This window comes from Sphaerodactylus townsendi, linkage group LG06 (genome assembly GCF_021028975.2).
Source record: "Sphaerodactylus townsendi isolate TG3544 linkage group LG06, MPM_Stown_v2.3, whole genome shotgun sequence".
Taxonomy (NCBI): Eukaryota; Metazoa; Chordata; class Lepidosauria; order Squamata; family Sphaerodactylidae; genus Sphaerodactylus; species Sphaerodactylus townsendi.
Genome location: NC_059430.1, coordinates 112,389,137 through 112,414,679, shown reverse-complemented (window position 1 = coordinate 112,414,679; position 25,543 = coordinate 112,389,137). Strand labels below are relative to the sequence as shown.

General features: G+C 45.4%; 1 protein-coding gene and 1 non-coding gene across 11 annotated transcripts in view; both read left to right on the top strand.

Annotated features, from left to right (window-relative positions):
* PUM1 (pumilio RNA binding family member 1) overlaps nt 1-25,543 on the top strand; it is a 91,574-nt gene that overhangs the window by 24,977 nt on the left and 41,054 nt on the right. For 6 of the 10 annotated variants that reach the window (XM_048499258.1, XM_048499256.1, XM_048499257.1 and 3 more), the window contains exons 3-8: nt 11,820-11,888; nt 18,846-18,954; nt 20,221-20,399; nt 21,385-21,551; nt 22,150-22,420; nt 24,728-24,821. In XM_048499258.1, coding sequence (XP_048355215.1) covers nt 11,820-11,888; nt 18,846-18,954; nt 20,221-20,399; nt 21,385-21,551; nt 22,150-22,420; nt 24,728-24,821 — 889 coding nt within the window. Of the gene's footprint in view, nt 1-11,819; nt 11,889-14,052; nt 14,076-18,845; nt 18,955-20,220; nt 20,400-21,384; nt 21,552-22,149; nt 22,421-24,727; nt 24,822-25,543 lie in introns of those variants that run through there. The other 4 variants (XM_048499262.1, XM_048499253.1, XM_048499261.1 and 1 more) reach the window with 3 other exon arrangements.
* Nucleotides 24,922-25,006, top strand: LOC125435982. Its single transcript, XR_007244961.1, has one exon. It is a non-coding gene; the product is annotated as a small nucleolar RNA SNORD103/SNORD85 (small nucleolar RNA).

Sequence of the window (25,543 nt, the reverse complement as noted above, 5' to 3'; positions counted from 1 at the left end):
AGAAGCCTACGTCCAACAAGCAATTTCCCACTTTAGCCAAGAAATTGTACAACCTGGAAAGCCAGGCTATAGAGTTACTGCAACTGTCCTTAGTAGTCAGTTCAATCCACCCAAGGGATTCCAGAAATACAGGTGGTTTTATCCACAGCAACCATTTTAATATTGGGACTTTTTTTTCTACAGCAGAAGCACACTACGTTCACTTTTTATTTTTTGGTGGGACAGAGCATAGCAGATTCCATAGATCCTCTCACTACCAGCTCTACCAAGCAGGCAAACAGCACAGACCTGAAAAGTCAAAACAATGACCTCAAAATCAAACCAGAGGTGGGGGGAGACTGAGACAGTTCCAAGATGCTTGGCTAAGCTCAAAACCAAGCACCTGGGTCTCACAAATAATTATTAGAGGGGATGCCATAAAATTTGCCGGTCTAACCCCAGACAGATTTCATATGTTCCCAAGATCAGTAAAAAAAAGAAAACAACCTGAGAGCTTCCTTGGCCATAAGCTACCTCCTACTCATACTGGCCATAGAACCAGTTCCATACAAAAAGGCAAAGGAGTATATACTCCATTTTTCTTACAGTGTCCAAGAGGACTGGAGACTGTTGGGCCATTCTGGATACGAAACAGTAACCGGATTGATCATCCAGAAAAAGTTCCGAATGGAAACACTCAGATTTATAAAGGAAGCCCTGCCCCCAGGTGCCTTCATGACATCAACAGACCTTCAAGAGGCATTCCTACACATCCCCATCCTCTTGGGACACAGACAATATCTTTATTTCACTTACTAATTCAAGGCCCTACCCTTTGGGCTGAGGTCTGCACCCAGAGTCTTCACTAAAGTTCTAATCACACTTATAGCCATAGCACAGTAGAGTGCTAATCAGGTGCACCCATACCTCAACGACATTCTCATATGTGCTCCCTCCAGAGAGACAGCAAGAAGACACATAGTGATATTCACACAATTACTAAAGGACTATGGATTCAAAGTCAGCCAGGCCAAGAGCAATCTCACTCCAGCCCAGAAAATAAAGCACCCAGGAGTAATTATAGATTCCCAACGCCATCTTCCTGCCAGAGGGAAAAAGTAGCGAAGATAGCAGAGATGACCAGAAAGGGGCAGAAAGCCAGAGCAGAAAGCCTAATGGCGCTCACGTGCCTTCAGGGCTTGATGATCGCCTACATAAATTCTGTCCCATGGGCACACCTCCATGCCAGGCCACTACAATGGTTCCTGTGCCCTTTTCAACACAACATCATCCTCAGTCATTCAGTCAGGAGCATTATGGTCTGGTGGACCAAGGCAAAACACCTCCTCAGGGTCTCCCATACATCCAACAGTAAGTAATAAAAATATTTACTGATTCCAGTCTCCTAGGGTGGGGAGCCTCCTCCAACTCAGGCCAGTACAGGGGTAATGGTCACCACAGGAGCAAATTTTTAAGTATCAACATCTTAGAGCTCTGGGTCTTCTGGCATTCTCTCAGACCTGGAAGTACCTTGTTTCTTCACAAGGTTCCAACACTTCAAGGCAGAGCAGATAGTGCTCTGAGAACTCCATGGCCTCAGGAACTTCTTTACACCTTCTTCCCCAAGGTTCTGAAAAGGGGAAAGGCAAATGTCATCTCCATAGCTCCAGAATGGCCCTGGAGACCATGGTTTCCTACATTAGTAGAATTATCCACTCAGGAACTGTGGAGACTACCACGAGTCCCCAGCCTTCTCCAATAGGGCCCAGCCACTCAACCATGGCAGGAATGGTTCAGTCTTACCACATGGTTCTTGAGAGGCAGAGTCTCCTAGAACTAGGCTGTGAAAAGGAGATCATAGACACCATCATGGCATCTACTCGATGCATACATAACATTTATTGGAAAGCCTTCCCTAGGAGGTGTAACTGCAAAAAGATTAACCAACTTAATCTAAGGTTGGGTCAGATACTAGGGTTTCTCCAGGGAGGAGTCAGGCATAATCGCAGGTCTTCTGCTCTATGCAGACAGGTGGCAGTAATTGCCACAGGTTTACCAAAGATAGCTGGAACACCCATGTCAAAACATCCTTACTTCCTGACCTTCCTAAAAGGCATAGCACAGATCACACCGCCCACAGTTCACAGGTTCTCATCCTGTGGTCCTGTCAGCACTAACAAAAGTTCCATTCGAGCCCTTAAGGCACATTCCTCTGAAATGGCTAAGGGTGAAGGTCCTATTTCTGACAGTGGTCACCTCACCAGGAGGGTAACGGAGCTGGGAGCCCTTTCAGCCAGACAGGGACTGTGTGTTTTTCACAAGGATAAAGTAGTCCTAAAACCAGACAGTCTTCATGACAAAGGTCAACTCCAGATTCCCCAGGGAACAAGAAATCCACATTCCCTCTTTTTGCTCCAAACCAGAACATCTTAAGGAAAAATCCTGGCACACCCTAGATTTACGCAGGACCCTAAGGATATACATTAAATGCACATTCTCAATAAGGACATCAGACTCCCTGTTCATCTCTATTCCAGCACCAAATAGGGCCAAAACGATGCATCTGGCCATGCAGAGATCAGAAAAGGCTGATTTCTTTTCTGATAAGGACATGGAACCTCCTTTGACTGCCGAGCCATTCACAGACCCTGCTCTCACATCCCTAGCAGCTGCTGTACCTCGTAGCAAAGTGGCAACCATACCTTACAGAGGTTCAAGCAGGGCCATCATAGGGACAGTTGGCATAATAACAGACGACAGTTCAGATGGGGGCAATACAGACAGAAATTCATCTCTGGAAATGAAAGCACTGACAACATTGCGGCCAAATCCCACATAAACAATCAAGGGGGATTGAGGTCACCTGTACTACATAGGGAAGCCTTCAGAGTTCTGGGCAGAGAAGAACCAACCTTTGGTGTGAACAGAACATGTGCATTTGCAACACCCAAGCAGACTGGCTCAACTGCCAGGACATTCAGGAAGGCGAATGGGAACTCGAGAGATCTTTCCAGGTGAGTGGATCAAAGGATAGGGTCTCCCTCTGTTGGCCTAATCTCTTCTCCTTCCAACACTCAAACCCAGTGGTTTGTAACTGGTTATTTCCATCCACCTGCGATGGCCACAGATGCCCTAGCGCAGGCCAATTGGCCATGCTGGCAGGGGCTGATGGGAATTTTAGTCCATGAACATCTGGAGAGCCGCAGGTTGCAGACCCCTGCCCTAGCGTCTCCTTGGCCTTGGGAACTTCTGTATTCTTTCCCTCCTATTCTGGTGCTACCAAAGGTGCTATATCCAATCTGGGAACTTCAGGCAGAGGTGATAGCAATAGATTCCTCTTGGCCACGACATTTGTGGTTTTCTACCCTTCTCCACATATCGGCGCAGCTGTCTCTGCAACTCCTGTTGAGCAGGGATATGCTATAGCAGGGTCTTATTCATTCATATCTGGACAGATTGAATTTAACCACGTGGAAGCTGAAAGGTGAGCCTTGATACTAGGTAGTCTGACTGAAGAGGCAATCACTTTCACCATCCTAGCCTTAAGAACAGGGGCGGGGAACTTTTTTTCTGCCATGGGCCATTTGGATATTTATAACATCATTTGCGGGCCATACAAAATTATCAACTTAAAAATTAGCCTGCTATATTTTGTCAAACATTTAATTAACTCAATCTTAATGTGATTGCTGGAACTACTTCTCTTTGGTCTATCCCAGGGGTAGGGAACCTGCGGCTCTCCAGATGTTCAGGAACTACAATTCCCATCAGCCTCTGTTAGCTTCGCTGGCCAATTATTACATGCTGGTAGGAACTGATAAAGGGAATTGTATTCCCTGAACAGCTGAGAGCTGCGAGGTTCCTCAATTCTAATCTACATCCCATAATGGACATTCCTTGCTTGTCCCTCAGAATTTATGTTGTTATAATTCACCTGATTTAAATTTATGTTACTATGAAAAAAGCTCCTAGATTTATTGAATTTCGAGTCCTGTCCCCTTTGCCCTTCCTGGCACATGCATTTTCTGTCTCTCCACCGTTTGAACCACTCAACACGGTCCCAGTGACACTCTTGAGTTTAAAAACAATCTTTTCAGTGGCAAGTAACCTTGGCCCAATAAGTTTCAGAACTCAGCACACTACCTTTCACCCAAACCTATATACATTCCATAAGGACAAGGCCGTTCTTCAAACATTTCCATTGTTTTGACCAACGGTTGACTCCAGGTTTCATCATCAGCAAGAGATATGTCTGCCTTCCTTTTGCCCTAGACCAAGGCATCCCAAGGAGGTGATATGGCAGACCCTTGACATTGGGAGAGCCCTCAAAATCTATATTCTCAAAATGCAGACTATGACAAAAACTGAATGGATGTTCATTGCAGTCTCTCCACCTAATCTGGGCCAATGAATTTCCAGCAACATCATCAGCTGGTGTCTTAAGTCATACATCATTGAGACCTATCGGCTTTAGAACCTATTGGCATTATAGCACACTCCATACTCAGCACATCTATTAATACCGCCCTGAACAAGAACGCTTTGGTCAGAAAGATTTGTAAAGCTGCCACCTGGTCATCAATATCAACCTTGATTAGACATTATAAAATTAACACCTTCAGCTTTGTAGATTGATCTTTTGACTGAAGAGTTGTGGAACGTGTACAAGATTTTTCACATCAATGACCCGCCCATACTAGGGACACTGCTAGTTAGGAGCAGCAGTGGCGTATTGTTTAAGAGCAGGTGTACTCTAATCTGGAGGAACCAGGTTTGATTCCCCGCTCTGCTGCTTGAGCTGTGGAGGCTTATCTGGGGAATTCAGATTAGCCTGTGCACTCCCACACACGCCAGCTGGGTGACCTTGGGCTAGTCACAGTTCTTCTGAGCTCTCTCAGCCCCACCTACCTCACAGGGTGTTTGTTGTGAGGGGGGGAAGGGAAAGGAGTTTGTAAGCCCCTTTGAGTCTCTTACAGGAGAGAAAGGGGGGATATAAATTCAACTTCTTCTTCTGCTCTGGAAGGTTTCACAAGATGTCTTCTACTCAGAGAAAGACCATTGGAAACTTACTGTGAAGGGTTCTCCTCTGAGACTCGGAGGACATCTTGCCCTTCCCAGGTCATAGTTGAAAGTTACAGGCAACCTCATATTTTACTTTTCTATAAATTTTCCTTCCATTGTTAGTGTTGTTTTTGCTGGTAGCTTAACGTTATGGATGGATTCAGTTAACAGTTAGTATTACTATTAGTACTACAAACTGCTATTCACAGCAGTCAAATTGGAACCAAGGGGCAGTCTCACCACAATAAGGAAGGAGAAAAGGATCCTTTCCTGCCTCCCTGATTGGACAGTGTGAATCACCCACAAGATGTCCTGCTAGAGTGAGAAGAGAAGGACCCTTCATGGTAAGTTGGTTCTGTGACATCAGCATTTGTGCAAGCCATTCACCTTTTAGGGAGAGCATCTTAAATTCTTAATTGTTGTGTTAACGGGGAGGCAATCCTGAGGCTTCTATTTGTTAGCAGTGGCCCAATTGCACTGGCTTTGCTATGTTCACAGGCCCTTGAATATGAAAAACAGCTACCATAGCTTATAGGAAAAAGTTGTATCTGGTTTAATTGAGTCACAGGTTTTATACCTGACAAGACTCAACCTAGAACTTTAACTTAGAGGTGTGCTGCCTTCCGTCTCATATGTTGGTTTTTATTTTATTGATGTTCTTCTCTTAGGTACAAACTTGTGTGTGTTGTGTGTGTGTGTGTGTTGTGTGTGTGTGTTGTGTGTGTGTGTAAAACCAACCCATCTGATCTGTGATCCTGAGGGTTCGTCGTTCTTGTGGAGTGAAAGAGTGCCGTGTCCTTTGCAAGAGTCCCAGTAAGCATTAAGATGGCTGCTGAGGGCTGGCTAGTGGGTCCCAGCCGTCCTTTTCCCTACCCACCTCTACCCATTCGTCTTTCTCCTTGGCTTTTGTGTCCACTCTTCTTCCAAAGTGCACAGGGGCAGCATGCTTGATTTCCCCCCCCCCCCCACACACACACATACTACACACACTGTAGTGTGGCAACAGCACTGTGAGGCAGGTTAGGATGAGAATGAGTGAATTTCTCAAGTGCGCCCTAGGAGTTTCATGGCTAAGTGAGAATTTGAGCCTCAGTCTCATCGGTGCTAATGCAACACTGCATCATCCTGTGAACATCTTTGGAACAAAGGCGTGCCTTTCCTTTCTGTTGTTTGCAAATGGAGCAGCCTTGCCCAATTGTTGTCCTTGCCCAGTTTCTTGTATGGTAGAATGTGTTACCTGGGAGTAAAGGAAGCTGGATGATGTCCATCGTTTCTAGTGGAACTCAATGCGCCTACAGAATATTCTGTTTGTTGCCAGATCCCTCAATTTACGAACATTAGGCTTTCAGGGCTAGGCTGGGAGATTCTCCCTGTCTTCCAGGCTGAAATTTATGGCCTCTTTGTTGAAGCTCAGAGAGAGATTCCAGAGCTTAATTTACTCTTGAACTTATCCCATGATAGCAGAACCTTTTGTTGGTATTGATTTTTAATTAATCAGTGACTCTGTTGTATTTTTTTCCCTACAGAAGAACATTTAAAAGGATTGGAGCTGTTTTTCTGGTTTGTAGTGTGTATTTGGTTTGTCCTCTACCATCCAGTGTGTTAACTAGAAATTTTTAGTGCTTTCGTAACACACTCTGATGTTTGTGGCGGTGAACTGTGTCTGTGTGTACGCACACACAGCTTGCTCTTCTTAGGGTGGAAGCAGCTCCAGTATAAAATCTTATTTAGGTTTTTGTATTGAAGTTGATTTCACCCAACCTTTTTCCCCTCATAACTTTTTCCCTTTAACATTGGTAATCCAATGTTAAAGGGCCAGGCCTAATTTTAGAGTTGTTGTCTAAATTGTGCGTTGTTGGCAAAACAAAGCAATTGCAACTTGTTCCGTATTTAAAGATCCCCTTTGACCTTCTGAATTGCAAAACCACACACAGTTCTAAGTAATCAAGAAGTCTTGAGTAAGTCTTGGAGAAATAACTGTTTGGGATTTTGTAAAGCCCAGTTAAGGCCGAATTGTACAGTGATTTGTACATTTTGTCCCCTCGGGAATATGAATTTGCAGGTAATGCATATTTGTTTTTGATTTATGTCTTGAGATGGAGTATATAATTCTGAGCAGTGAATCAGGGCAACAAAGAGAACCTAAGCTGTGGTCAAGGAAACATCTTGTCTGTTTGCATTATGCAAGAAAAGTCGGTAGCTGGAGGAATAATAAGTGTACGAAGGATATCTTTGCATTATTATGTTGATTAACACAAAAGATTTTGGTAGCTCAGCGTTAAGCAAGACCTTTGCTATTATGTGTGTAAGTGTTGTCAAGTCACGACTGACTTACGGCGACCCCAGCAAAGGGTTTTCAAGGCAGGGGGAAAAGCAGAGGTGGTTTGCCGTTGCCTTCCTTTGCACAGTCTTCCTTGGAGGTCTCCCATCCAAATACCAACCCTGCTTAGCTTCCAAGATCTGATGAGATCAGGCTACATCATGCTGCCTTCCTTCCTGACTTGTTCATAAGCATGGCATATCGCAAGCGGAATTTTTTTTTAAGAATTTCTATAACATTCAGCTCTCAGGACCAGTCCACCCTATCAGATGCCTTCTCAGCATCTGAAGTCCAGTACAGGAATCTTAATCATGTTGGTGTTATTTCATAATGCTAGCTCCTTGTAACAGATCTTGGAAGCTAACAGGGTCAGCCCTGGTAAATATTTGGATGGGAGATTTCCAAGGAAGTCCAGGATAGCTATGCTGAGGCAGGCAGTGGCAAACCGCCTCTGTAACTCTCTCGCCCAAGCCTGTGGAATGGGGGATTCATGGTTGAATTGGCCTTCTTGGCTTGGCAGGTTCAGATGATTTTGGAAACCTTGGTGCAGAGGCTGAGGAGCCAGCTTCAGGTGGCTTCCTCCTTGGGCCCAGCTTTACTTCATGTTAGTGCTAATGAAGATTTGCTGTGACTTTAGACTTGGCAAATGCGACTGCCAAACTGCAAATGAAAAGTGCAGTCAGGGACCAGAGAAGAAAGTAGATGTTCTCCCAAGATGTTCTGCCCAGTTCTGATGCTTCAAGCCATGGTTTGCCTAGGTCAAGGCTGTAGTTTTGGTCGGTAGCACAATTGCCAGCAGAGCCTCATGTATTAAGCTTCGCACCACGATCTAATTTTAATATTTCATTCTGGAAGAAATGTTCTTTGTTCTTTGAACCACGTATCTTCCTCATGAATTTAGTGATTCCATAACACGGAATATTCTTCTCATTTATTAAAAAGGCTGAAGTTTGTGTATTAGCTTCATTTAAATCTCACCTTTCTTCCCAATGGGGGTCCAGAGCTGCTTACATTACTGACCCTTTCCTCCATTTTTATCCTCACAACTACCCTTTGAGTTTGGTAAGGCTGAGAGTGTGATTGGTCCACGGTCATCTGGAAAGTTTCATGGCAGAGTGGAGATTCCATCTTGAGTTTCCCAGATCTTATTTTCACACTCTTAACTACTGCATCACAGTGGCTCTGGTGATTTTTGTAGACTACTTCTTAGGGTTTCTCAAGGTGGTGTTCTAGAGGCAGGAAGGTCTTCTGCCGAAATAATTATTCACTAGGGATGGAGTCTCCAAACTTTTTAGTAGGAAACCACATCAAATATTTTACAAAATAGCTGAGGGCAGAGCATGGGCTCAGCCTGGCCCTATCCAGCTTTTTTTTTTCAGGTGGACTTTGGAGGCAGAGCCTGTAGTTTAAAGCTCAGCCTGGCCAGGCCAAGCCTGCAGTTCAGTGTTGGGCTGAACCTGGTCCGGTCCAGCTTTAAACTATGGGCTTCAGAGACAGAGCCTGTAGTTTAAAGCTGGACCTGGCTTGGCCAGGTCCAGCATTGAACAGTCTTCTGTCTGCCACTGATTGCAACGTGGCAGAGATAGGAGGGGAGCAGGGCAAGTGGCCGCCTGGATTAAATCATTTGGCGGGCAGGATGTGACCTGCAGTACTTTGGAGACCCTTGCCTAAGGGAATTGTGCGGCACAGTTTTATTGATGAAAAATCCATTATGCAGCAGTAGTAGTTGATACCTGTGCATGCAATTTTGCTATTGATGAAAAAAGAACGGGGGTCCTGATGCTGGGTATCAAGAGATCTAAATTCACACAAAAAACCCAAGTGGGATGAGGGTTGTAGTAATGGAAGGGAATTGGGCAAGGTTGAGTGAAGAAGCTGATTGGATCCAGCCCCCTAAGTAAGTGTAGCTGCTTCTGGGAGGACGGTGGATCAGTGGTAAGGCATGTTCTTTCCACGAGAAGGTCCAGGCCGAATCCCTACCAAAGAAAATACCAAAAAAAGGCAGGGTATCAAATTTAATTAAATAAACACAGTTTGAATGGCAAGGTTGTTTATAAAATATAAACATTTATTATTTCTTTTTGTTTTACTGTCCCTCAGGGCGGGTTACAACATAAAACCTAATGGTCAATATAATTGTAAAAATACAACATTCCTAAAAGCAGTTAAAATCAATCTAATACAATACTAAGCGCTCATATTTATACATTAAAAATGGATGGCATAAATAAACCTTTCCACCTTCCTCCCCGGAAGCCGAAGGATTATTCAATCCAGTTGGCTGGATGGAAAGAAATAAAATTGTATGATGAGCCCACATCCATCTAGAGTGGTATCGCCAAACCACCTTTCTGTAAAACACCATCAGTGTAGATAAAACAATTTAAGCCTTTTATTGAGAACTTTAATATGCGTCATTAAGTCTCCATTCAGATCTCCATTCTTACTGTAAGCATAAATTCTATTTTGGATATATCCGTTGGCTTTTAACTTTCTTCATATTTTCATTCTAGCCACAGTATTCATATACATCCTTCCTGGCTGGGATAAGAGATTTCTTGACAGGATCTTGACAGGATTTTATTTATTTAGTTTTTTGGATTCATATCTTGCCCTATCCCCGAAGGGCTCTGGGTGGGTTACAACATCATTTAAAAACATTCCACAAACATTAAACACTAAAATATAAATCCTAACAATGTAACTATGTAAAAAAACACTGAGATGATAATTCGGTAAGTTCATCATTCCCACCTTCCACCCTTCCTTCCTCCCCCGGAGACCGAAGATGTTTTGCTCAATCAATCAGGGTACTATGCTCAATCAATCCGGCTGGCTAGCTGGGAAAGGCCTGTTAAAACAGCCACGTCTTGCAGGCCCTGCAGAATTGACATAATTCCTGCAGGGCCCTGACATCAGCAGGCAGCTTGCTTTGTTTGTGGGTGTAAGAGTTTGAACTCTGAAGAAGTCCTATATGGGTTGAAACACGTTAGGTCCTTGTGTTAGTGCTACGTGTTGCCGTTTATGTAATTGTTGTTTCATTTGTTTTTAATGACTATATAGATTGTGCTTAATGCAAAGATTGCGAGCATTGTGCAATAAATGTTACTCATGTAATTTGTCCCTTTTTGCGGGAGGGGGGTTCTAGTGAATTCCTGGTTCGTTTGTCAGGTTGGGTTCTCCCACCCCCTTTTTAAATTTTTATTGATTGATTGATTGATTGATTGATTGATTGATTGATTGGATTTTAAACCACCCACCCCCGAAGGGCTCTGGGCGGTGTACAGAAGGCCAAAACAATATTACTCACAATAGGCCATTACTCACAACACACCATAAAATACATTAGGTAAATTAAAACAATTTACACATTTCTTAAAACATAGCAGCATCAGACAACATTTTTTGGTATGTTTTAAGGCAGCAGGTCCCCACCATTTTTGACCCTGCAGGACACAAGTAGAATTTTGAGAGGGAGTGGTTAGCCCTGCCCCAAAACAGCTGCCCCAGCTGATGGAACCAGATATGGAACCTCTTCTCCCCTGACCAGGAAGATTTCTTGTGGGCGTTTCCCACACTCCAATTGGGGAGGCCGGAAATGACTTCAAACTTCCTCTTCCTGTTTGCACAGGAACGCCCCTTTTTTCAATCCTTTTCCAGCCTCAAGGGGAGAAGCACACGGCTAGGATGCCTCGTTTATGCTTTCTTGTTCTGGATCTCCTTCTTGCTGTACTTCTTGCTGTACTGACCACAGCCACGGGAAGTCTTTTCGCTTCAGTGAGGGGAGTCACTAACAAGCCTTGCCTTGCAGTGACTCTGCCACTTTCTGAAAAGTTTGGCAAACGCCAAGGGAAGTGTAGCTGGGCACCACAGTGCCCATGGGCACACATTGGTGAGCCCTGGCTTAATGTAAATGCTACCCCCTGAAGCATAATCGGAGAGTTCAGTTTCTCATTCTCTTCCAAGGAAGTTTTTTGAGATCTGTAAATTATTTAAAAAGAGATATATATCCTCCCAAGTAAGGATACGGTCCCAAATGCCAATTTAATTTCCTCTGTGTTTTGTTTAAACCAGGGGTGTCCAACTCTGGTACTTCAGATGTTCATAGACACCAGCCCCTGGAATCCCATCAGCCAATTGGCCTTGCCAGCAGGGTCTGATGGGAATTGTAGTCCATGAACATCTGAAGCGTCAAAGTTAGACACCCTTGGTTTAAACCACCTCCTGTCTTCCTAACTGGCGCGATAATATCCTCCTTGGTTTTCTTCTTACACATCAATGAGGGTAAAGTTTGTTGTTGCTTTCTTTTTCAGAGTGTTCCCTCCCTTTACAATCTTCGTCACATTCTATTAGTTTAATTTTCCATGTTCCAACTGTAATTGCTAATAATGTTGTTTCCAGCTGATCTGTTGCCTGGTTAATAAAGCTTCCTTGGCCTCTTTTTGAAATATTTTAACAGGTTCGATCTATGGATGAATTAAATCATGATTTTCAAGCGCTTGCTCTGGAAGGAAGGGCTATGGGAGAGGTAAGTGAGTGACTGATTTATAAGCTATAGTTGTCATGTGAATCCAGTGCTGTTGCCAGGCAAACTTTGCAGCCAGGGGATTGGAATGGCCCTTGCCTTCATTTGGAGATGGAGAGACATAGTTGGTGCTCTTGGACCATTCTGTTGGCTAGGAAACAGAACCCTTTTTTGATGGTCTGGGTCCAGCTAAGACAGCTTTTGCTGCTGAAAAAAATGTTTTTATGCGACTTGGATATATTTAAAACTATAAAAGCCTTGTTAGTAGCATTTTTGGTTTAGAGCCGACTCAGGGTCTGCAAAGATTTGGGGGCAAATGTTGGTGTGTTATCAGGAGCCCAGCCCATTTTTTCTGTTTCACTGTTACTGGGTTGTGAAAGGTACTTTTTCCTTGCGCAGCAGATTATGGTGTTCTGGGGAATCCTGGCATTCCTTAGAGGTTTACCTGGGGTTCCTCAGTGAACTCAGAGAGGCCACCGTCATCCACTGGGTTTGATTTCCAGCGGCACTGTAATCGGATTGCACCTTCTGTCCGAACTACTTTTCACCAGGGGAAGAAACTCCTGCACACCATAACCAGAAACTATGGATTGCTGAACTAAATATAAAAAAAAAGGATAGCTGCTAACTGAACTGCCTTCAATGTGTTGTAGTATTTTTTGCTGGTCAATTTATGCTGGATTCCACTTATTCCAGTAGTTGCATGTAAGTCTTCAATCACTGAATCAGCATTTCCTGCATGTTGCTATTTTTTCTCCCAGATGTTATTTATGTACAGTGAGTTTGTTTGTTTGTTTGCACCTTTCCCTTGGCAACCACCTGTCTTTTCTGCTTCCAAAATTGTGTTGATAATCTGCTTGCTGCAGGCAGTGAATTCTTTATCAGGATGTGTTTGTTTTTGTGTGTATGTGTGTTTGCCTTCTACTGAAGTGGCATAGAACCAATTAAGGCCTTAATAGGGTCATTGGTGTCTTAATTTAATATATTAGACCAATATTTTTTTCATCTCTTGGCATTCCCACTAAATATGAGAAAGATGCCAGAGGGTACTTCCAGCAAAGAGTCAAGCTTTCAAGAGTATAATATCTGCATAATAACTTCAATCCATTTTCTCCAGCATGGTGTAATGGTCAAGAGCAGTTGGATTCTAATCTGGAGAACCGGGTTTGATTCCCCATTCCTCCACCTGAGGGGCAGAGGCTTATCTGGTGAACCAGATGTGTTTCCGCACTCCTACATTCCTGCTGGGTGACCTTGGGCTAGTTGCAGTTCTTCGGAACTCTCTCAGCCCCACCTACCTCACAAGGTGTCTTGTTGTGGAAGAGGAAGGGAAAGGAGCTTGTAAGCCACCTTGAGTCTCCTTACAGGAGAGAAAGATGGGATATAAATCCAAACTACTCCTCCTCCTCCACTGAAATGTAGGGGAAAAAAAACCTTCATTAACTTTATCCACATTGCCTGGGGTGGATTACTTAACAGATCGGTTTATTTCCTTCATTCTCCTCAAGTGGTAACCCAATGGGGTTTTCCTCATTGTCCTCTCCTCCCTATGAGGCAGTTCAGGCTGCGGGAGAGCGTGACTAGTACATGATCACCCAGCAAGCTTCCATGGCAGTGTGGGAATTCCAACCTGGGTCTCCCAGATCCTGCTCAGACTCCTGAAGAAGAAGAGTTTGGTTTCTATATCCCGCTTTTCTCTATCAAAAAGAGTCTCAAAGCGGCTTTCACCCCTCACAACAGGCACCTTGTGAGGTATCTGAGGCTGAGAGAGTTTTGAGAGAACCCTGATTGGCCCAAAGCCATCCAGCAGACTTCCTGTGGCAGAGCGGGGAATACAACTTGGTTCTCCAGATCAGAGTCTGTCACTTTTAACTGCTACACCATGCTGGCTTGACCACTATTATACAACACGGGCTTTCATTCCCATTTCTCTCTCCCTGTTAACTCTAAATTTGAATGGGTGGTGATATTTTTCTCTCTTTGAGCCTAGAACACTGCATATTCAGTCAATGCCGCTTTGAGGACTGGGTGTGGATGTTTGTTTGAGGCTGTGCCTCTAGAATAGAGCAGTCTGGGCTTTACCATCCTTTATGTCAGCAAGGCTGTCCTCTTTTGTAGCAACTCGCACAGAGAAGCTGGGCACCAGAATTCCTTCTCCTGGACAACACCCACACTGGACCTCCCTCTGAGGTACACCTGCCCAGACTCTAGCCTTCAGCTAGGTGAGATCTAACCTGCCAAGAGAGAGTTTCTCCTCACTTGGATCCCAGCACCACACCTCATCTCAGCAGGCCAAACAAATGGTGATCAGCTGGCATTCACAAACTGTGAGCCACCCCTAGAGGATTGTGGGAAAATTTGTCAAAAGGTCAAAGGAGGCAGCAGTGATTTTTTTCCCATGAGGAACACAACCGGGGCATCTAACAGAGGTGTATCTAGGCAAACTGGAGCCCGGGGGAAAACCTGAGTTTGCCCCCCCCCCTGGTATGGGCAGCCACCCCCACCCCCACCACCACGACCAAACAATTATTTTTTGCACCAGTCCACAAAACACCTCCCACCCCCAGCAAAACATACATGGCTCTCTCCCCACCAACTCTCTTTCCTAATTTTGTCCTCACACCAACCCCATGAGGTAGGTTGTTAGCCTGAGAAACAGCTTCAAGCCCGTGCAAGTGGGTATTAAGTGTGTAAATCTCTCACAAATCACCCCCAGCAAAACATTTACCAAACAAATGTCAGCATCATCTCTCACAAAACACCTCCAGTGGAATCCACCTCCAAACAGCATCACTTTCAGTGGTGTTTAAACTAGGAAGTCCAGTTTCTTCTTTTAAATCCACCTTAAAGGGAGAATCTGTGGTCCGCAGTTGAAACAACATTGAAAGTGATGCTGTTTTGGGGTGGATTCTCCCCCACCCTGAAACAGCATCACTTTCAATGTTTAAACTTGGGACCTCACATTATCCTTTTAAGTCCATGCCGAAGGGGGTGGATTTAAATCTGAGGAAATTTGGAGTGTGCCTGCTATCGGGTGCAATTGTTAAGCTAGCAGCACCAAAACTTCAGGGTATCTTTAGGAGACTCTCCTGATGATACCACCCAGGTCTGGTGAAGTTTGGTTCAGGGGGTCCAAAGTTATGAACCCTCAAAGGTGTAGCCCCCATCTCCTGTTATCTCCCATTGGAAACAATGGGGGATGGGGCACCTTTTGGGAGGCCATAACCTTGTACCCCCTGAACCAAACCTCACCTAACTTGGGTGGTATCATCAGGAGAGTCTCCTGAAAAATCCCTGAAATTATGATGCTCCTAGCCTAAAAACTGCGCTCCCTGCAGGCCAAAAACTGAAAAAAACACTAAAATATACAAAACCCACACAAACGAACCTAAAAATTTTGCACCCTTGACTAGGGGACACCCAGGGACATGGGGTACCCCAAGTCCCCTAGGCAAATACGCCGTGGCATCTAAAGCTTTTAATTGGATCCCATCAGACAGTAGGGTGAAGAAATCCTCTGCTGGCTGTTGCTGGTTTTCTAAGCTGTGGTCTGGTAGTTTTTGCTCAAAAACAACCAGACAACAGCCACGCAACCCAGAAAACCCACAACAGCCAGTTCGTTCTGGCCTTGAAAGCCTCTGACAATACAGATTCTCTGCTCCTTACCCTCTAACAACTTCTTGTCTCCAAGGACCTTACCTGCTGGGCTGATTGGTTTCTTCCCTTCTGGAGGGCCAGGTACAAGCCCACGTCTTTCCTCTATCTAATGGCGGCGCTTTTAACAAAATCTTTTGTCGGGAGGAATATTTTGGTTGCAACAGACATGCATCTTTGAAGCCTGTCAGGTCACATCTTCTAAACGAAAGCAGCTTAGAAATAAAACAGGATAAGTTCTCAAGTAGGCCGCGAACTGTGCTAAGGATATGAACAAAATGAAGCGTCAGCAGAAGGCAGTATTTTTTAAAAACTGCTATCCTTCCTGCTCCACAGCTGGCTTTTTGGCCACTTGTAACCTTGTTAAATTGGTCCCATCGCACAGTGGGACCATGTGGATGTTAAAAGTGAATTGGGAGTTGAAGCTCGCTTGCCGGGCCATAGAGGACTAAATTTTAATTTTAAAAAAACACACCAAAATACTATTTTCATAATTTAAAAAGAACCTCGAGGTCTTATAACCTGCTGGAGAGGTCATCAAATCTGGTGTTAATAGTCACCTTGTAAGTCAGGTAGTCCTATATCAGGGGTCTGCAACCTGCGGCTCTCCAGATGTTCATGGACTACAATTGGCCATGCTGGCAGGCGCTGATGGGAATTGTAGTCCATGAACATCTGGAGAGCCGCAGGTTGCAGACCCCTGTCCTATATGAACCAACAGAAGGAAACACTAGGGATAAAGAAATGGAACAGCTGAAAAATAACCTTAAAAAATAACAGGGCTGAAAGCAGAGATGGCTTCCCCCCAAGAATTGTTCTAAAGAACAGGTTTTCTAAGGGATGTAGATGATTTGAGAGGAGGCTAAAGTGTTCTCCAACACAGACTTGGCCCTCTTCTTGCTGGTCTCTGGTTTCAAAAAACACATTTTTGTAAATCAGAAATCCAGGAGAGGGGGCAGATCCCAAGGTTCATTTTCAGGGCATGTTACGCGAACCATTGGAGGTGCACCTGCAGTAAGTCCTGGCCGCATCCCTTTCTGCCCTTTAGGAAGTCCTAAACAATAAGAATAAAGGCAACCCTTTTGAATACTGGTGCGTGGGAGGCCGACTTTTGGAATATCAAAATAGCAGAGGAATGGAAAAGTACTGCACAGGGTCTCCATCATTCGAGTCTTAATTTTTGAAAGGTCATGATTTGAAGGCCTTCAGTGCCAGCTAAAAAAAGATGGGCCATTAACATTGGTGGCTTTGAGGAGAAGAAGAGGAGTAGTTTGGATTTATACCATGGTTTTCTCTCCTGTAAGGAGTCTGAAAGCAGCTTACAAATTCATTTCCTTTCCCCATAACAGACACCTTGTGAGGTAGGTGGGGCTGAGAGAGTTCTGAGAGAACTGTGACTAGCCCAAGGTCACCCAGCAGGCTTAGTGTGTAGAAGCAGGGAAACAAATCCAATTCACCAGATAAGAAGTCCACTGCTCTTAACCACGATACCACCCTGGCTCTCCCAGAGGGATTTGTATATGTGACAGAGTTTCCTCCACCAGCAAAACTTTAGGGGCAGACACTTAAAGTTTTGTAGATAGGCTGTGAGTCTTACACCATTTGTTAAATGTAACTCTGTGGGATCCAAAGAGCCCAGGTCATCATATGGATCTATTTGCTTTTTAATTCTTCTTCTGTGGCATCTCTCCGGGTACCCCACTAGATTCTGTACCTTCTAGAGCAGGGGCGTCCAACTCTGGCGCTTCAGGTGTTCATGGACTACAATTCCCATCAGCCCCTGCTGGCATGGCCAGTTGGGTCTGATGGGAATTGTAGTCCATGAATATCTGAAGCTCCAAAGTTGGACACCTCTGTTCTAGAGCTAGAGTCCTTCTTTGCCACTAAATTAAAAGAGCTGGGATTTGGATCTTAGCTTTTCGATAGCTGTATCTCAGCAGCTCTGGCTGCTGAGCAACCAAAGAAATCTGTACAGTTTTTTTCCTAATGAGTGGGCTCCCTTTTCAAGTATGCATATAACATAACCCAGTGATGCAAAACCATCTGGGTATAAATGAATCCGTTCTTAATAAATTGAGAATCCCCACATGCCAAAAATATTTGGAAACTGGTTTTGATTGTTGAGCTGACTTCACACGTTCAAGCTTGTGTTGTGATGACTGATCATTAGATGCCAAAGATGTCGGGCCGTTGCTGTGCGATCCCTGGATAAGTAGTTTTAAATGCAGTGCGAGACATCCTTGCCAGCTGTGCCAAGGGTGTGATGCTCAGCAAGGACTACTTGCCCCTGAGGTGGCCAGTCCCGCACAAGGGACACCTCTTTAGTGTCCTTGTCAGCCTCAGATTGGACTTGGGAACACATGCAGGCTGGGGAGATCTTTTAGCTGGCCTGGAAGGGTTGGAAAGGGGCAGGTGGATTTGCTGTTTGGTTCCCCCCCCCCCCCCAAATCCCTCAAGCATGTTACTGTTTTCAGTTTCAGTGACCTTTATTAGGCATTTAAAGCATCAGAATGAAAAAAGAAAGGGGAATCCAATAGTAAACAGTGTAAATAGTATAACCAAGAGCCAGGGAGGCCTAATCCAGAACACACAATAAAAATTTGGCTGCAGCTTCAGTTATCTGTCACTGATTTGGCATCCAGTGCAGAATGCAGGCCAGTGCAAGGAACCAGCATGGCGTAATGGTTCGGAGCAAGTGGACTCTAATCCGGAGAACCAGGTTTGATTCCCCCTCTCCTTCATATGAAGCCTGCTGGGTGACCTTGGGCTGGTCACAGTTCTCTCAGAACTCTCTCAGCACCACCTTCCTCACAAGGTCACTGTTGTGAGGAGAGGAAAGGAAGGAGTTTGCCAGCCAAGTTGAGACTTCTTATGGTCAAGAAAAGTGGTATAAATCCAAACTCCTGCTTCATCTGCTTCCTCCTCTGCCTCTTCTTCTGCCTCCAACATAGCTTAACATTTTGCTCAGTACATGTGTCTGTGTGGTGAGTTAGGCTGAGAGAGAGAGAGAGACTGGGCCAAGACCATCTGGTAAGCTTCCACAGTGGAGTGGGGATTCGAACCTAGGTCTCCCAGGTACCAGTCCATCGCTCCAACCCTCGCACCCCCCAAAATCCCGTCTTGCTGCAGCAGAACAACTGTGCTGGATCCATCCCATTGCCTCGATTTTTTTACATGGCGCTTATTTTGTTTTGTTTACTTTTATTCACCATGTTGCAGAAGAGCACCTGTGAGCCAGATGTTATAATAACGGTTAACCTCTTGCATTCCAATGCTTATTTACTTATATTTTATTTTACTTTACAGCAGCTTTTGCCAGGCAAAAAATTTTGGGAGTCTGATGATACCAGCAAAGATGGACCAAAAGGAATATTTCTGGGCGATCAGTGGAGAGACAGCGCTTGGGGACCATCAGGTATTTTGCGTTCTGTCCTTCCATATCTGGATCTCACTCTTCTTCACCGCTCCTGCCTGTTTTCTTGTGCATTGCATCAGGAACATTGTGCAGAAGAGGTGAAGGATATGCCCCCCAAATTCTGTAGTTAAGGATGAAAGAGCCTTGTTGAATAGGCCTTTCTTGCCTGGGGGTAATTAGATCTCTTCACACCTTAGAAACTAAACTGATTTGGCCCTGGCTGGTATTTAGATGGGCATCCTTCACAGAAAACCAGGCTCATGATATGGAGGCAAACAATGGCAACCATCTCCAAATGTCTCCTGCCTTGAAAACTCTACAGGGCCTCCATAAATCAGCTGTGACTTGAATACCATAAAGAGAGAGAGCACGCATGATCTAGGCTGGCTGTGGCCATATTGTCCTGCGTGCCTTATTGGCACAACAGATCCATGCACAAAACAATCATGGTGGCCAGTGAGGTGGGGGCATTTCTCTGTACCACAGCTTCCCCTGGACTCTTGATCCACCAGATAGCAGCAATGTTGGTGGTGAGAGAGAAGCATGAGCAATTAGACCAGGGGTCTGCAACCTGCGGCTCTCCAGATGTTCATGGACTACAATTGGCCATGCTGGCAGGGGCTGATGGATTTGTAGTCCATGAACATCTGGAGAGCCACAGGTTGCAGATCCCTGAATTAGACTGTGTGGGATACCCATTGGCCACTGTTTATAAGGCTGCTCCAAGTGGCCTCCATTGTCCAACACTTACCACATTTTATTGGGATTCTGTTGGATTGGATCTTGTGGGTCCTTTCTACTTATGATAGGGCTCAGCAAGGGTTGCTTGTCCCTGGCGCAACGATCTTCATGTAGGTTGAAGGGGGAAATGCCACCTTCAGTGGAGCGTGCTCAGTGGAGCAGCCCTTTGGTGCCAGAAGCCAGTAGTTACTGTGCTAATTTTGAAGCTTTTCTGAATAGGGACAGCAAGGACTGACCATCAGAACACAATTTCTCCACCACCAGAACACACTTCCTTCTGCCCGAGTGCAAACATTTGAGAGCGGTAGACCAGGCCAAGTTCCCCTTTCCAGCAGAAAGTCACTCCAGGTTAGCAAGCAGAATAAAATTAATCGGATGTTGCAGGAAAATACCCCTCAGCTTTATTCTTGACATGTTTCTCTTGTCAGATGACAGCAATGTACCCTGTTAAGCACAAGTGTGTGTGTGTGTGTGTGTGTGTGTGTGTGTGTGTGTGTGTGTGTGTGGTTTTTGTTGTTGTTGCAGATCATTCTGTTTCCCAGCCAATCATGGTTCAGAGAAGACCTGGTCAGGGTTTTCACGTAAATAACGAGGTGAACTCGGTGCTGTCCCCACGATCAGAAAGCGGCGGGCTTGGCGTGAGCATGGTGGAGTACGTGTTGAGCTCATCCCCTGGGGATTCCTGTCTCAGAAAAGGAGGATTTGTAAGTACCTCTGATATCTGCCATCGTCATTTCAGAAATCACCGTGTTTCCTGTCCAAAGGTATCATTGCTATATTTTAAGCACCGAAGTAGGCTATCAAAGTTTAGAACACCACCGAGCAGATTCCAGTATAGGGAAGCTTATTTCTGCATTATCCACCTTGAGTCCCAGTGAGAAAGGTGGACTATAAATAACATACATTAAATATATATATTTACCAGAGCGGTGGGTTGGCTTGTACACGCACTCTATTGCTTACTCTGGTGGTTCTCAAGTTGTAGAGGTGGGATTCAGGGTTTTCATATCAGTTGCTAAGAATTCACTCTTCTTCAGTCACCATGTTCACCTGCAAGATGATGTGCTGTCTCCTGCCGGCCAGCCTTACCTGTTGGAGATCATCCTTTTGTGACCTTAGGACTTGCTCGTAGGCTTTTTTTCATCGGGTAATTGGTGGGATGTGAGATACGTAAAGAGGGGAATCACCACGTTTAGCTTCTAGAATATGTATTTTGCATGAGGTTAGTCGCCCATGAAAGGCCAGCATAGCTGAGTGAGACCGTATATAGATTGCGAACTGCCATTTTCTTGGTGCAGAGCTTGAATGGCATGGGCACAGAACTTTAAAACAAAAATAGGGTACAGATCCCTGATTAAGATTGGCATGTTTTAATTAATAAGCAGCCCGCCCCCCGCCCCTGGTGCTCATGCCAGAATCAATAACATAAATATTTATATTCCTGTTTAAGCACTGGAAAATACTCTCTCTCCACACAGACTAAGGCCCCTTCCGCACATGCAGAATAATTAACTTTCAGTCCACTTTAACAATTGTTTGAAAGTGGATTTTGGTATTCCGCATAGCTGCAAAGTGAATTGAAAGTGCATTATTCTGCATGTGCGGGACTAGAGTCCCCCTGTGTCCTCCCAAATTGTCAAGGAGTCAGCCTTAAGTCAGCCTTAAGAACTTGTTGCTTTTTGAATCAAGGGGCCAAGGGATGCGGAGAATGACGACAATGATAAAGGCGACAAGAAGAACAAGGGCACGTTCGATGGCGACAAATTAGGTGACCTGAAGGAAGAGGTGGATGTCATGGATAAGGCGAATGGCTTGCCTGTACAAAACGGAATTGATGCTGACACAAAGGATTTTAGGTACGTTGCGTTGCATGATAATTTTTGTTGCCACAAGCCTGCTGATGTGCCCCTGAGCTGCCAGTTCCGGGCTTCAAGGGGAAGTCCTGTGGAAGGGCTGCAGTGGTCCTCATTTGCCAGGAAGTCGTCACAATCTGCGAATGATCTCAATTTATCGCCACATTCAATAATTACTATGTTTTTATCCCACCCTTCCTCCAGGAAGGTCAGAAAAGTGGGTCACTCTCCAGAAGCCAGACCTTATGGTCTTTACCGCCCTGTTCCTTGGCCGACGTGCCAGGTGGGGCATGGCGTTCTTGGATGTCTTGCTCAGTTTCTGCACATGGAGTCATGGCCTCCACCACCCTCTTGGCTGAAGTTTGAAAGGTCTGTGTTGAGCTGGCCTTCATAAGTGCTTCTGCAGAGCAACAGCTGGGACAGACTTCAGACTGTCTTGGCACAATGGTCAGAGACTGCCACATTGGCCACCCAGGGCCAGGGGGAAAAAGAAAAGATCAGAGGCAGTAAAAGGATTAAGTTTCAAAATTGCTTCCAAGAGGTCAAAGATACTCCTCTGCTGTGTAGTTTTGTGTCTCTTATTGTTCTTCTTTCTGTTCAGCCGGACTCCTGGGAATTGCCAGAATTCTGCCAGCGACGTGGATCTTTTAGGGCCAAACCAGAACGGATCCGAGGGCTTAGCCCAGCTAGCTAATACTAACGGTGCCAAGCCTGTAGAGGATTTCTCCAACATGGAGTCTCAGAGTGTTCCCCTGGACCCCATGGAACACGTTGGTATGGAACCCCTTCAGTTTGATTACTCCGGCACTCAGGTTCCTGTGGATTCAGCTGCAGCAACTGTGGGGTTGTTTGACTACAATTCTCAGCAACAGGTGGGTCTCACATTTATTGATCTTTCTCCACTTTCCCTCACAGGACCTGATCCCTACCCACCTCTACAGTGTTCTTTTGCTTTTGAAAGGCCTGCTGCAGTGTGGGTTTCTTATCTGCGTGTAAACGTCTGATTCTGGGTTCACATAATGTAGGCTCCTAAGACAACAGTTTAGAGAAGTGCACTCAGGAAGAAGAGGAGTTTGGATTTATACCCCATTTTTCATCCCATAAGGCGACTCAAAGGGGCTTATAAACTCATTTTCCCTTCTCCTCCTCACAACAGGCACCTTGTGAGGCAGGTGGGGCTGAGAGAGTTCTGAGTGAACTGTGACTAGCCCAAGGTCACCCAGCAGGAATGTAGGAGTGGGGAAAAAATCCAGCTCACCAGATAAGAGTCCACTGCTCATGTGGAGCAGTGGGGAATCAAACCCGGTTCTCCAGATTAGAGTCCACCTTTTCTTACACACTATGCCAGGCTGGCTCTCAAGTCCTTTAGTAAGATGCAGGCTGGGAGTTTTTGCCTGCTCATCCTTTTGTGTCCTTTTGTGTTTGTCTGGCCAAAGCAGACGGAATGTCTATGTAGCGAAAGCCATTTGGGTTAATTTCCTCAGAAAAATTGCCTGACTTTTGTCCAGTAGTAACTCAGCAAGGGGTGTTGCCTGAGGAAGTCACCTTTTCCTCCACTCCAGACTCTTCCTGTGTCCCTGGCATTTTTAAGCCCAGCATTGCAAGTGGCACATGCTCAGTAGGGACTTCGGTGCTCTTAATCTGGCAAGAGTTCATGAAGCCCTTCTGGGGGAGTGTCACGTGCTATGATGTGTTGAAAGCCTGCAGCTCAAGGAAGGAAGGAGAATTTAGATTTATATCCCCCCTCTCTCTCCTGTAAGGAGACTCAAAGGGGCTGACAATCACCTTTTCCTCCCTCCCCCCCAACAAACCCCCTGTGACATGGGTGGGGCTGAGAGAGCTCTGAAGAATTGTGACTAACCCAAGGTCACCCAGCTAGCATGTGTTGGTGCACAGGCTAATCTGAATTCACCAGATAAGCCTCCGCAGCTCAAGTGGCAGAGCGGGGAATCAAACCCGGTTCTCCAGATTAGAGTGCACCTGAACCACCATGCCACTGCTGCAAAAGCAGACAGTGGTAACCCTTTCTGGGCAGAAGTCGTCACTTTCATAACACGAACAGCTTTGAAATGAAAATGGGGTCGGATGTCGATAGGACCCGTATTGATTTATTATCCCAGTGGGAACCCAAAGCCACTGATAGCATGAAAGGCAAATGCAGTTGATGGAAACCAGAAAAAATGGGGAGGGGGCTCCCCAGTACACAGGAGGACTTTTTCTCTCTCCTAGGCAGATCTTCACATCTGTAGGGTAAGAATCTCTTGACATTCACAGGCCCAGAGTGCCTGTGAGAAGACGACGAAACAAAGTCAGCCAGGTGTACTCTGCTGCTGCTAGCCACCTGGCAATCTTTTCCCCACTTCCTCCCCTGTCAGAATTGCTTTCTAAAAAGAACCTTTTTTTTCTCTCAGAATCTTTTACGAAGAGGCTTCCGTAGTGTGACATCAGTCAGTGATGCTTTTGTTCAGAAGTGATTGACTGGCAGGGTTAAAGCGGTATCAGAGCGGTGGCAGCGGGCTGCTAATTTAGCTGGTCCTAAAGGCGGATTAGTGGAGAAGTCCTTCGGTGGCTACCAAGATGAGATGAAGCCTCCATGTTTAGGGACAGTGCACCTTTGATTGCAGGTGCAGGAGGGAGTGCTCTGCCATCCGTGTTTGGCTTCTGTGCCTTCCAGAGGGATGGAAAATTTGGTTGGCCTTTATGTAAAAACAAGGTGCTGGACTACGCAGACCATTCATTCAGTTCAGCCCAGCTGCTCTGTTGTGACCTGCCAAGTTACCCCGACATGGTAAAATTAGCACAGTTTTGTTCTTTCATTAGAAATGTCAAAGTTTACAAGTCCTGAGTGAATGAACACTCTGATTATTCTATAGCGATCATAAATATCTATACCCGACTCTGAGAAATGTGAAGAAGAACAAGAGAACGCCGTCTTTCTGCACTTATTATACTACCAAAATATCGAAACATTCCTAACAGCTTTCAGGTGCATCTCAAAATTGCTGTTGGAATCATTTCTTTTGGCTTAACTCTGTTCCAGTAACTTATGAATGGGCGCCCCACCTTTGAACCCACAGAAGTATTTCCCGGCTTTTCGTCATCTCACTGACAGCTGTCCTGTCAAAACCACGAGCACGACTCAAAGCGCTCCCGCCTGAGCTCTTTCTTTCCTTTTGCAGTTGTTCCAAAGACCGAACGCGCTTGCTGTTCAGCAACTGACCGCCGCGCAGCAGCAGCAGTACGCGTTGGCAGCTGCTCACCAGCCACACATAGGTGAGTTGTGCGTGCAGTGTCCAAAGCCTTGTTGGATCTCTCATTGCCTTCTTCATCCCTTAGGGCAGATAGCTGTAGCTCCGCCCCCTGCCCCCGCATGTCAGGCAATGATGATACACTTGCCCTCACTGAGAACGTGGTTCTGTAATGAGAGCTTTTTTTGTGTACAACTCTTCTGAGCCAGACATGATTTGAGCAGCTTGCCATTTTTGAGAGCAAGTCTTGGCTTAAAGGACAAAATAGACAAGGCGGGGACGATGACACACATGATGGGAAAACCTTCCCCCCCGCCCCCCAATGTTATTCATAGAAGTCACAGGAGGATCTTCTCAGCAGGTTGTGGGACTGCGGGGAGAAGAGGGTTTCCATTCTTCCCAGTCTGGCTTTGCTTATCCAGACTGACCCCTTTCCTCACTGCAATTCTGCCTCTTATGGAAAACAAACATACAAAAAGCACACATGCAAATTAGCACCACCCATGTGGTTTCTGTTAGGGTTTTGATTCAAAGGAAAGTGTAGGGTTAGATCCTTCGGATATGGTCCTGTATTGGTAGCACCTTCCTCCAGTCCATGAGTCTTTTGCCTCCTCCATGCACAGGAGGAAACACACTGTCCTTTGTGGAACAGGTCTCTGGACACGATCCATACCTTTTTCCTTGAAGCCCTTCTTGTATAGGAGTGTCTGATGCTTATGTTCTTCTTCTCTTGCCGCTCCCACCTCA